Source organism: Mobula birostris, chromosome 4 (genome assembly GCF_030028105.1).
Source record: "Mobula birostris isolate sMobBir1 chromosome 4, sMobBir1.hap1, whole genome shotgun sequence".
Lineage (NCBI taxonomy): Eukaryota > Metazoa > Chordata > Chondrichthyes > Myliobatiformes > Myliobatidae > Mobula > Mobula birostris.
The window spans coordinates 170,723,234-170,736,736 of NC_092373.1; the positions used below are offsets into that span (position 1 = coordinate 170,723,234).

At 41.7% G+C, this 13,503-nt stretch overlaps 1 protein-coding gene across 4 annotated transcripts in view; it reads left to right on the forward strand.

Annotated features, from left to right (window-relative positions):
- bmpr1ba (bone morphogenetic protein receptor, type IBa) overlaps window positions 1-13,503 on the forward strand; it is a 604,340-nt gene that overhangs the window by 586,068 nt on the left and 4,769 nt on the right. For all 4 annotated transcript variants that reach the window (XM_072256455.1, XM_072256456.1, XM_072256457.1 and 1 more), the window contains 3 exons: window positions 916-1,213; window positions 4,371-4,546; window positions 7,766-7,896. In XM_072256455.1, coding sequence (XP_072112556.1) covers window positions 916-1,213; window positions 4,371-4,546; window positions 7,766-7,896 — 605 coding nt within the window. The remainder of the gene's footprint in view (window positions 1-915; window positions 1,214-4,370; window positions 4,547-7,765; window positions 7,897-13,503) is intronic.

The window sequence follows — 13,503 nt, forward strand, 5'->3', positions numbered from 1 at the left end:
GAGGGGACACAGATTTAAAGATTGATGGTGGCAAGGTTTTTTAAATTTGGAGTTTATTGCTTGAAGATACGATGTAGAGTCAGAAAGGGATTCAAAGTATAACGTCAGAATTTTGTGTAGAGCAAACTCTCACAGGTAGCAATCACAGAAGGATTATTTAAGGGTCCCCTGGTATACCAGCTCTTTTCTTTTCAATGCACTTGCCTTGGGGTCTTTATCACCTTGCTGTGATGTTTCCTTCAAAAGACAGTGCAGAACACCCTTTATTAATTATCTCTTTAAGTCCCAATGGAACAATTTCAGCTTCACTTGTCGGCAGGAATCACTTATTAGGCTTAGATATAGGAACAGAATTAGGCCTTTCAGCCATTGAGTCTGCACTGCCATTAAAATCATAGCTGATTTTTTTTTTAAATCAACCACATTCCCTTGCTTTCTCTTTGTAATCTTTAACTCCCCTCCCCACCCCAACAAGGACCTACCAATCTGCTTAAAGTATACCCAATGACTTGGCCTCCACAGCGCTCCATGCCAATAAATTCCACAGACTCAAAACCTCTGTCCACCATTAGAAATTCCTCCTCATCTCGTTTCTGAAAGGATGTCCCTTTATTCTGAGGCTGTCTGTTTGGATCCAAGATTCTCCTGCTAATGGACACATTCTCTCCATGTTCACTCTATCCTGGCCTTTCAGTATCCAGCAGGTTCCAATGAGATCCCTCCCCATCTGCTCCCCCCCACTCCTCATCCTTCTGAACTGTGTCAAATACTGACCCAGAGACATCAAATTCTCCTCAAGCCAATTCCAGGAACCATTGCTGAAAATCATTGTACCTGTCCCAAAGATTTGATAGGATAATTTGTTCCTAATTTGATTGTCAGTTTGAACACCAATGATGTGTGCTTTATTTTTAGGTTTTATTGCTGCTGATATCAAGGGAACGGGGTCATGGACACAGCTGTACCTGATCACAGATTACCATGAAAATGGCTCTCTCTATGACTATTTAAAGTCCACTACCCTTGACACAAAAGCCATGCTGAAATTGGCATATTCTACTGTCAGTGGACTGTGCCACCTGCACACGGAGATCTTTGGCACTCAGGGAAAGCCAGCCATTGCTCATCGGGACTTGAAAAGCAAAAACATCCTGGTGAAGAAAAACGGAATGTGCTGTATCGCAGACCTGGGTTTGGCTGTTAAATTTATCAGGTGAGCAATGTCAGAGTCCTACAGCACAAAACAGATCCTTCAGTCCAACTGGTCCATGCCAACCACGATAATCCATGTACTTCTGCAAGTGCCTCTTAAATGTTGTCACTGTACCTGCCTCAACCACTTCCTCTGGAAGCTCATTTCATATATTCTGGGTGAAAAGATTGTCCCGAGAGTTCCTGTTAAATACTTCCCCTCTCTCCTTGAACTGGAGCTCTCTTGTTCTCAATCCTGGGAATAACTGATTTTATACACCTCAATAAGATCACTTCATTCTTCTACATTCTAAATAAAGTCCGAGCCCACTCAAACTCTTCCCCAAGTGCCAGCAATACCCTCTGGTAAATTTCCTCTTCACTCTTTCCAGCATCTTTCCTATAGCAGGTTGATCAAACTGAACACAACTTTACAAACCTGACCTTACTAATGTCTTGTACAACTACAACATAAGATGATGAGTACTGAATAGCTTCTATACTCGGTACTCTGATGAAGGTCAGCATGTCAAAAGCCTTCTTCAAAACCAGGGACCAAGAGAATCATTATCATTGCCCAGATCTCTGCAGACATAACATCCAATCCTTGTGCTTTGCAGCTCAATTTACCTTTCAAAGGTGTCTTTAAAAAGACAAAAGCCAAACTTTGATAGTGAGGTACCAACTAACTACAGGCCTACATCTTCCATTCTTGGGCAAGATTCTTGAAAAAGTAATTTTCAATCAACTCACCAAATTTCTGAATGAGAACAATTTTCTAGAAAAGTTTCAGTCAGGTTTAAGAGTAAACCACGGCATGGTGATGGTCCTTACCAAAATTGTCAGTGACCTTAAGCTCAACACTGATGCCAAAGGAGTCTCAGTTCTAATTCTTCTACAAACCCCATTTCCAGAAAAGTTGGGATATTTTCCAAAATGCAATAAAAACAAAAATCTGTGATATGTTAATTCACGTGAACCTTTATTTAACTGACAAAAGTACGGAGAAAAGATTTACTGACCAACTTAATTGTATTTTGTAATTATACACAAATTTAGAATTCGATGGCTGGAAATGCGATTTTTAGATCTAAATGCTGCCTTTGACACAATTGACCACAGCGTTCTCTTGGATCACCTTGAGAACTGGCTTCCCCTCTCTGGTTGTGCCCTTAATTAATTTCTTTCACATATCTTAGAATTTTTTTAGTTTGTCTTGGAGATGTTAAGAGATATGATGTATAATACCTTCTGGTGTTGCAATGGGAAGATGTCTCAGTCCCCTACCCTTCTCCTTATACATGCTTCCATTAGGAGACATCATTAGAGAACATAAACTTGATTTCCACAGTTATGCAAATGAGACATTATTGTATATCTCTGTTGTGCTGATGATAACACCCTATCTTCCCTGACTTCTGGTATGGCTGCAATAAACAAATGGATGAGCAATAATTTCCTAAAAAAAACTAATATAAAACTGAAATACTTTTTCTTGGTCCCAAAGCCAAAAGAGATAACTTCTTGTTAAACTTGGGAACTTGGCTCCCCTTGTAAAATTGGAAGTAAACAAGCCTGGGTGTTATCCTTGACTCAAATTTGTATTTTAAGTACCACATAAAGAAAGTGACCAGAGCAGCATTTCTACATTTAAGAACTATTACAAAGGTACATTCATTTCTGTAGGGTAATGATGCTGAAAAGCTAATTCACATCCTTATATCAAATAGACTGGATTACTGCGATGCACTTTTTAAACTGGCCTTCCAGAGCAATCTATTGACCAATTTCAACTCATTTAGAATACCACCTCTAGATTTTTAACTAAAACCAGGATAAGGAGACATATCCACTCCCATCCTAGCTCCTCTGCATTGGCTTCCTGTATCTTACTGAATTGATTTTAAGGTTTTCTTACATGCTTCTAAAACTGCTAGTGGTCTGGGACCAGAGTACATCACAGAATCATTTTCATTTTATAGTTCCTGCTCAAGCTCTCAGGTCTTCTTCTACCGGTCTCTTAAATTAAACAGTCTCCTTCAAAAGATAAAAGACAGGTCAGCTTTATTGAATTACACTCCTAAACTGTGGAATTTAATACCTTAAGCTATAAGAAATGCAAACTCAGTTGACACTTTTAAACACCAGCACAAAACTAATTTATTTAACTTTGCTTTTAATTAACATCTTTTAGTCTTTTATTTCTATATTTATTATTATTTTATTTTCATATTTTCACTTTATTCCATTGTAAAGCACTTTGAAACACATCATATTATCTGTATGAAAAGTGCTCCATAAATAAGTTGTTATTTTTAGTATAGAGGATTGGCGCTCTCAAGGAAATTATTAGTATAAATTGTAATTTCACATGTATTTTGTTCTAATTCATTCACTGAAGCTGGGCATCATGGTCACCAGCTCCTTCCCATCCTTCTTTACTCTTTGAACTAGTGAACTTCCAGGATACTTCAGGGGCGATTCAGAGTCAATCAAACTGGTGGGTGAGGTGTCATATGTGGAGGAGACTGGGTAAAGATATCACACAAGCTGCTTTTCTGGTGGGTGAGGTGTCACATGTGGATGAGACTGAGCAAAGATATCACACAAGCTGCTTTTTCTGCATGGGATTGGGCTTCTTGTATGTTGTAGCCGTGCTCATCTGTAAAAGTGGGGAGTATCCCATCACATTCCTTCAAGAAGTGGAAAGGTGTTAAGAGTGTCAGGACGAGTTATTTGCCACAGAATATCCACCCTCTGACTTGTTTGCGTGGCTATGGCATCTATGTAAAGGTCCATTTAGCTGTCCTGTGAACGCCCAAATCCAGCATGTTGATGACGATGAAAAACTATTAAAATGTCAGAGACAGATGGCTAGCTCTCCCTTGTCTGTCTGTGAAGGAAGAAGAATTTGGCGCTGGTCTGTCAAGTTTTGATAATTTAAAAAACTGAATTAGAGTGGACTTATTTGTGATGCTTATCCAATTGTTTTTTGTAGGGTCTAATTACATTTCAGTACTTTAGACCAAAAATTCCAAGTTCAGAGCACCAAATAAATAGTTATCACTCATTGTCAATTGATTTATGCATTTCTTCTCTCTCATGTAATTATTCACTTTCTTCTTTAACAATAAAAGGTAAGGTATCTTAATTCTCTCCCATTTTCATTTTCTCCACAGTGACACTAATGAAGTAGACATACCGCTCAACACCAGAGTAGGAACAAAACGATACATGGCTCCAGAGGTGTTGGATGAGAGTCTTAACCGTAATCATTTCCAATCATACATCATGGCAGATATGTACAGTTTTGGACTGATCTTATGGGAGATAGCACGGCGTTGTGTGTCTGTAGGTAAGATCCTGGTTGTATTTGTTTTGTCTTCATGGGGAAAATTTGTGGAGAGATTTGCTAGGCAACAGTAATTTCTATCTTTAACATGGAAAAGAATTGCCAAGCACTTTACAGCATACTAAATTTAGCAAAACAAAACTTCATAAAGAGGAACAGCAGCTCAAGTTCTGCATGGGCAGTGTATAACCTGATGGCAGGGACACTGATTCTTCAGCTTTCAGTCACTGCTCCCCCTCTGTCCCTTATCTCTCTCCTCCTGAACTACCTGGCCTCCATCATGTGTTCCTGACAGAGAGGCAATCGGCAAAGGTGACCACAACTTTCTTCAAAGATGGCCTTGAAAGTGGTGGAGAGACGGAGGGGAAATCCCAGAGATTCAGGGGCCAGGCTTTTGCCAGTGGGGAAGTGATGGATACTGGGAAGGCCAAAGGCCTTAAAAAGTTGCCATTCACGTAACTACACTATGTGAGATGAATGAAATTAAGAGATGTTTTACTGAATAGATACATGTGCATTGGGAAGGGATTTTGAAAGATTTGAAGTACTAGATTCATTTTTAGCATTTACATTGAAATATACAGTAAAATGTGTCATTTGCATTAAAGTCTGTAGATGTGCTGGGGGCAGTCTGCAAGTGCTACCATGCTTCCGGCACCAATGTAGCATGCCCACAGCTCACTAACCCTAACCTATACATCTTTGGAATGTGAGAGGAAACACACACAATCACGTACGTACAAACTCCTTACAGACAGCAGCGGGAGCTAAACCCTGATCACTGGTGCTGTAGAACATTATGCTAGCTATTATGCTACAGTGCTGCCCAAGTGGTTTGAGAGTGGGAGAGTCAAACTGAGTTGTGATCTTCAGAGAAAACCAGCTGTGCAGCCTACTTTTACAACTCACAGGGTAATACAGCACAAAATAAGCCCATTGTACCACCTTGTTCATGTTCATGCCAGCTGAAATGTTCCACAGGGATGGATAATCACTTTCCAGGCGCAAAAAGCTTATTGCTAACCTCAGCTTCTTAGTACAGCAGCAGAAACTGTCCAAGGTTCAAGAAGATTGTTAAGCTTAAAAATAATACTTTGCCCACCCTGTTGACATACTCAGGAGAAACAAGAGGGTCCACGTTGACCATCCACCTAACCTCATCAATGTTTAATTATTGGTTGATACATTGAGTGGCACAGGGGCGTAGTGGTTTACAGCACCTATGATCACCATTGTTTGTACATTATTCCAGCGACCACACGAGTTTCCTCCCATATGCTCTAGTTTCCTCCTAAAATTCCAAAGACGTATGAATTAGGGTTAATAAGTTGTGGGCGTGCTCTGTCGGCACTGGACACATGGTGACACTTGTAGGCTGTCCAGACCAATCTTTGTTCATTTAATTTAATTGAAACAATGCACTCCACTGGATATTTCACTGCAGTTGTGCCAAATAAAGCTACCTTTATCTTCAATATCCCTAAGGTGAAAGTATTTGTAGATACTTATTCCAGAAAGGATTTAAGTTTAGGACTATTGAATGTGTATACACCGTGTCATCACTGCCTAAGCTAGTACCATTTGCCCATATTTGGCCCATTACTCTCAAAATCTTTCCAATCCATGTACCTATCCAAATGTCTTTTAAATGTTGTTAGCTTTGAACTAATAGACATTTGCCTTTTCGGTAACTGATGAAAATTTTTTAAGATCAGTGCTCCAGTGGCTTGCTCCTGGATTACAGAGTGATCACACATTGTAGTACTCAACACACATTGTGCTGACTATAGATAAATTTATCTTTCACATTTAGCAACAAATAAGATGTTAGAGAGAATCACTGGATCAAGAGGTGTCTGCAGATAAAATAGACAGTTGATGTTTTGAGTCAGGACCTTCACCTGGATTGAAAGAGAAGAAGGAAGATAGCTAGAATAAAGGGGTGGTGAGTAGAGATGAAACAAAAGCTGGCAAGTGGTAGGTGGATCCAATTGATGAGGGCTGACAGAGGAGGGAAGAGTGGAGGCATTAAAAGGCTGAATGTGATGAAATTGATCAGAGAGATAAGTGGAGCATGGAACCAATGAAGGTAGGGGAGATGGAAATAGTATGGGGGGCATTCAGTGTAATAGGTGAGAGATAGATGGAGGCGGGGAAAGATACAGAGTGATGGGTGGGGGTTGCCACTGTGGTAAGAGTAGTGTAGCCTCCTGGTAAGCCTCAGGCTCGCTCAGCTCGCTTTTGTTTAGGGGGAGCAGCCTTCGGCCCCAGCAAACTGGGTAATCAAGTTGGTGTAGATGCTGTGTGATGTACCCCACCACGCCAAATAACAGACAGTACACCATATGCGATTAAATGATTACACTTTATAAGTATTTCTTGGTGATGGGTTAGCAGAAACAAATACAATAAAGGTGCCAAGTCAGTAACTCTATCAGTTCTTATAGAACCGGGTCTCCCTTTCCTCCAGCCGATGTCCTCCAAACTCCGTCGACCCTCGAATGGGACCACCCTTGGTGGTTGACCAAATGCTCCATACGAGTCTGTCCTCGTCTCCTCTCCTTGCCAAAGACCCTGGGCCTCGGACTCCCGCTCGGGGTCCGTTCCTCGCCCATCTTACAGCCTCTCTCTCATCACGTCTCCTCTCTCTGTCCCCATCACGCCTTCTCCCCAAAGCCCACGAAAACAATAGCTTACAGACACACAAGAAAGAATAACATCTATCCCAATTGGTTAGCAAATGAATACAATTCTTGTTATCAGTAATTATAACCCAAACAAACTGCTACCATTAACTCAGCAGTTAACATTACAGAGAAGCCATTTTATTACAACGTAACAAAGAAGCTATATAAAAAGGGAGAGAGGGACCACAGGTTATGTGAAATTGGGCAAATTCAAGTCTTCATATTGATTGTCTTCCCAAAATAGAACTGAGGAAACTTCTCTCTCTCCTTTGCATGTTGGGATCTCTCTGTGTAACCAGACTGTTGACAGGCACTCAGCAGAACTATGGAAGGAGGAAACGCTAAGCTACATCCTGTTCTAAAGTCTGTTATAAACAGTTGGTTGGCATGAATGACCTTGGGAGCAGGCTGCCCTTGCTAAGGCTCATTGCATGCATCAGACACTGAGAGAAGGGATAAAGTTTCAAGGCTTGTGTTTCAACAGAATGCACCTAGTATGTATGGTTTGCCAAGGCTGTGTGTTTTCCATCTGCAGGGATTGTTGAAGAATACCAATTACCATATCATGACTTGGTGCCCAGCGATCCATCCTTCGAAGATATGAGAGAAGTTGTGTGCATCAAGAGGCTGAGACCATCGTTCCCCAACAGATGGACCAGTGATGAGGTGAGGAGCAACCTTGTTAATGACCTGAGTTTGGTAGACAGCGGCATCCAGGATTTATTACTGTCTTATTTCTTTGAGGTTTTATGAAAACTCCTGGATATTGAAAGGCCTGGAGAGGGTGGATGTGGAAAGGATGTTTCCACTAGTAGGAGAGCCTAGGATGCAAAGGGAGAGCCTTAGAATAAAGGCACAACCCTGTAGAACTGGGATGAGGAGAAATTTCTTCAGCCAGAGAGTGGCGAATCTATGGATTTTTTTTGCCATAGTACGCTTTGGCAGCCACATTTTTGGATCTATTTAAGCCATAGCTCAGAGAGTTTTTGACAGTAAGAAGGTTAAGGGTTACAGGGAAAAGATGGGAGGATGGGGTTGATTAAAAAAAACAGCTTTGAATGGCAGACCAAAATCAATGGACCAAATGGCTAAATTCTACTCCTATATCTTATGGTCCTTGGTTTTGGTCTTGCTTGTATAAGTACACTTTCTATGCAATTCAACCTCTCAAACCAATGCATTATCCTAAATGTCCAGAGAAATATCCTCAAGTTCAGAGAAACAGTTCCATCTCCAGGCTACTTCTGCGGGTTATATTTGAATCCAGCCAAGACTAGTAAATGGAAATCCTCCTTCGTTGCATTGGTAAAATGGAGCAAGAAGGTTTATGACAAAATATAAATTACAGAGCTTACGAATTGGTGTTTGGAAGTACTGCCACCAGTGGTAGAATGAGTATGTTTGAGACTGTGGGTAATGCAGAACTGAAAGAGCCTTCATACACATAAAGCAATGAGACAGGCTTGAGCATAAAGCTTTCATACACACAAGACTGTCACTGCTGGTATTTGGAGCAAATAACAAGATTCTGGAGGAACTCAGTGTGTCAGGCAGCATCTGTGGAGAAGGAAGAATGATTGAACACTTCCTATGCAATTCAACCTCTCAAACCAATGCATTATCCTGTATCAGGACTGAAATTGTATATGGAAGATGGCCAGTACAATGGGGTGCGAGGAAGTGATGAGACAGGTGGCAAGACTAAGAGACCATAAAATATAGGTCATTCGGACCATCAAGTCTGCTCCATTATTCAGTCATTGCCGATTTTTTTTTCTCTCAACACCATTCTCCCACTTTTTCCTAATAACCCTCCATTCCCTTACATGGAAACATAGAAAAATAGAAAACCTACAGCACAATACAGGCCCTTCGGCCCACAAAGTTGTGCCAAACATGTCCCTACCTGAGAAATTACTAGGCTTACCTATAGCCCTCTATTTTACTAAGCTCCATGTACCTATCTAAATGTCTCTTAAAAGATTCTATCGTATCCGCCTCCACCACCGTTGCCGGCAGCCCATTCCACGCCCTCACCAGTCTCTGAGTAAAAAGCTTATCCCTGACATCTCTTCTGTACCTACTCCCCAGAACCTTAAACCTGTGTCCTCTTGTGGCAACCATTTCAGCTCTGGGAAAAAGCCTCCGACTATCCACATGATCAATGCCTCTCATCATCTTATACACCTCTATCGGGTCACCTCTCATTCTCTGCTGCTCCAAGGAGGAAAGGCCAAGTTTACTCAACTTATTCTCATAAGGCATGCTCCCCAATCCAGGCAACATCCTTGTAAATCTCCTCTGCACCCTTTCTATGGCTTCCACATCCTTTCTGTAGTGAGGCGACCAGAACTGAGCACAGTACTCCAAGTGGGGTCTGAGCAGGATCCTATGTAGCTGCAACATTACCTCTCGGCTCCTAAATTCAATTCCACGATTGATGAAGGCCAATACACCATAAGCCTTCTTAGCCACAGAGTCAACCTGCGCAGCTGCTTTGAGCGTCCTATGGACTCGGACCCCAAGATCCCTCTGATCCTCCACACTGCCAAGAGTCTTACCATTAATACTATATTCTACTGTCATATTTGACCTACCAAAATGAACCACTTCTCACTTATCTGGCTTGAACTCCATCTGACACTTCTCAGCCCAGTTTTGCATCCTATCAATGTCCCGCTGTAACCTCTGATAGCCCTCCACACTCTCTACAACACCTCCAACCTTTGTGTCATCAGCAGATTTACTAACCCATCCCTCCACTTCCTCATCCAGGTCATTTATGAACATCACGAAGAGTAAGGGTCCCAGAACAGATCCCTGAGGCACCCCACTGGTCACCAACCTCCATGCAGAATATGACCCGTCTAAACCACTCTTTGCCTTCTGTAGGCAAGCCAGTTCTGGATCCACAAAGCAATGTCCCCTTGGATCCCATGCCTCTTTACTTTCTCAATAAGCCTGGCATGGGGTACCTTATCAAATGCCATGCTGAAATCCATATACACGACATATACGGCTCTACCTTCATCAACGTGTTTAGTCACATCCTCAAAAGATTCAGTCAGGCTCATAAGGTACAACCTGCCTTTGACAAAGCCATGCTGACTATTCCTAATCATATTATACCTCTCCAAATGTTCATAAATCCTGCCTTTCAGGATCTTCTCCATCAACTTACCAACCACTGAAGTACGAATAACTGGTCTATAATTTCCTGGGCTATCTCTACTCCCTTTCTTGAATAAAGTAACAACCTCCGGAACCTCTCCTGTCCCCATTGATGATGCAAAGATCATCGCCAGAGGCTCAGCAATCTCTTCCCTCACCTCCCACAGTAGCCTGGGGTACATCTCATCCGGTCCTAGCGACTTACCTAACTTGATGCTTTCTAAAAGCTCCAGCACATCCTCTTTCTTAATATCTACATGCTCAAGCTTTTCGATCTGCTGAAAGTCATCCCTACAATCACCAAAATCCTTTTCCGTAGTGAATACTGAAGCAAAGTATTCATTAAGTATCTCTGCTATTTCCTCTGGTTCCATACATACTTTCCCACTGTCACACTTGATAGGTCCTATTCGTTCATGTCTTATCCTCTTGCTCTTGTAGAATGCCTTGGGGTTTTCCTTAATCCTGCCTGCCTAGGCCTTCTCATGGCCCCTTCTGGCTGTCCTAATTTCCATCTTAAGCTCCTTCCTATTAGCCTTATAACCTTCTGGATCTCTAACATTACCTAGCTCTCTGAACCTTTTGAAAGCTTTTCTTTTCTTCTTGACTAGATTTATTACAGCCTTTGTACACCACAGTTCCTGTACCCTACCATAACTTCCCTGTCTCATTGGAACATACCTATACAGAAATATTTTCTGAATATTTGCCACATTTCTTCCGTGCTTTTCCCTGAGAACATCTGTTTCCAATTTAAGCCTCCAATTTCCTGCCTGATAGCCTCATGATTCCCCTTACTCCAATTAAATGCTTTTCTAACTTGTCTGTTCCTATCTCTCTCCAATGCTATTGTAAAGGAGATAGAATTAAGATCACTATCTCCAAAATGCTCTCCCACTGAGAGATCTGACACCTGACCAGGTTCATTTCCCAACACCAGATCAAGTACAGCCTCTCCTCTTGTAGGCTTATTGTGTCAAGAAACCTTCCTGAACACACCTAATAAATTCCACCCCATCTACAGCCTCGCTCTAGAGAGATGCCAATTGATATTTGGGAAATTAAAATCTCCCATCACAACAACTCTGTTAATATTACACCTTTCCAGGATCTGTTTCCCTATCTGCTCCTCGATATCCCTGTTACTATCGGGCGGCCTATAAAAAAAACACCCAGTAAAGTTATTGACCTCTTCCTGTTCCTAACCTCCACCCACAGAGACTCCGTAAATAATCCCTCCATGGTGTCCACTTTTTCTGCAGCTATGACATTATCTCTGATCAACAGTGCCACGCCCCCACCTCTTTTGCCTCCCTGTCCTTTCGGAAACATCTAAAATCTGGGACTTGAAGTAACTATTCTTGTCCCTGAGCCATCCAATTCTCTGTGATGGCCACATCATATCTTACCAATCAAGAAACTATCAATCTTTGCACTAAATTCATCAATGACTTGTTATCTGTGGGAACGAATTTCACAGATTCACCACCCTCTGGCTGAAGAAGTTTCTCCTTATCTCGGTTATAAAGAGACATCGCTTTATATTAAGCTATGGCCTTGGATCCTGGACTCTCCTACTACTGAAACATTCTTTCCATGCCCATTCTATCCAGGCCTTTCACTATTTGGTAGGATTCCCTCTCAACGTTTTGAATTCCATCAAGTACAGGTCCAGAGCCATCAAAGCCTCCTCATATGCTAAAACTTTCCTTCATGGGATCATAATTTGTGAATTTTGTCTGAACCCTCTCTGAAGCCAGCACATCTTTCCTTAGATACAGGATCCAAAATTTAGGACCATAAGACATAGGAGCGGAATTAGGCCATTCAGTTCACTGTGGTCTGCTCCGCTATTCCATCATGGCTGATTTATTATCCCTCTCAACCCCATTCTCCTCCCTTCTTCCCATAACCTTTGACACCCTGACTAATCAAGAATCTATGAAACTCTTGTTTAAATATACTAAATAACTTGGCCTCCACAGCTAGCTGTGGCAATGAATTCCACAGATTCACTATCCTCTGGATCCAATTCCGTATACACCACTGTAATACTGATACACCTGATTTTAGCTTCTCCCTCTTAAACTGCAGGGTAAAAACTTATTATATTATGATTACTTTCTCCAAAGGGTTCCTTTACCTTAAGCTCCCTAGTCAAATCTGGTTCATTATACAACAGTGAATCCAGAATTGTGTTTTCCTTAGTGGGCTTAACCACAAGCTGCTCTTACAAATCCATCCAGTCGGCATTCCACAAACTCCTTCTCTTGGGATCCAGCACCAACCTGATTTTTCCAATCTACCTGCCTGTGGAAATCCCCCATTGCTATTGTAACATTGCACTTTTAATATGCCTTTTCTATCTCTGGTTATAATTTGTACCCTACATCCTGCCTACAGGTTGGAGGCCTGTATATAATTTGCATCATGGTCTTTTTAACCTTGCAGTTTCTTAACTCCACCCACAAGGATTCGACATCATCCTATCCTATGTCACTTTTTTCTAAGGATTTGATTTTAATTTTTTACCAACAGAGCCACCCCACCCCCTCTGCCCACCTACCTGTCTTTCCAATGTGTATCCTTAGGAGTTAAACTCCCAAATATGATCTTCCTACTGCCACGTCTCATTGATGCCCGCAACATCATACCTGCCAGTTTCTAACTGTGCTACAAGATCATCTACTGTACGTTAGTCCAGATACTGTGTGCATTCAAATATACCACCTGTATTCATCAGCCTTGCAAATTTTGCCCTGGTTACATTTCAACCTATCCCACCGACTGCAAGTTTGCCCTAACATCTGCCTGTCCTTGTTCACAGTCTCACTACACACTGCATTTAGTTTTATACGAATTGTCCCTATCCCTCCAGTTCCCATCCCCTTGCCACAACTTTATAAATGTGGTCTAACCAATGCCTCAAAAAGCCTCAGCAGTACACCCTCACTTTTATATTCCAGATAGGTGGAACCAGGTGTGGACGGCGATAATGGGCAGATAGAGCTCGATGGAGGAGGGATGGGGGGATTTCATTTACCAATGAACAATAACTATCTGCTTTAATGAAGAGTAGATATACAGGCAGCTCAGAGTACT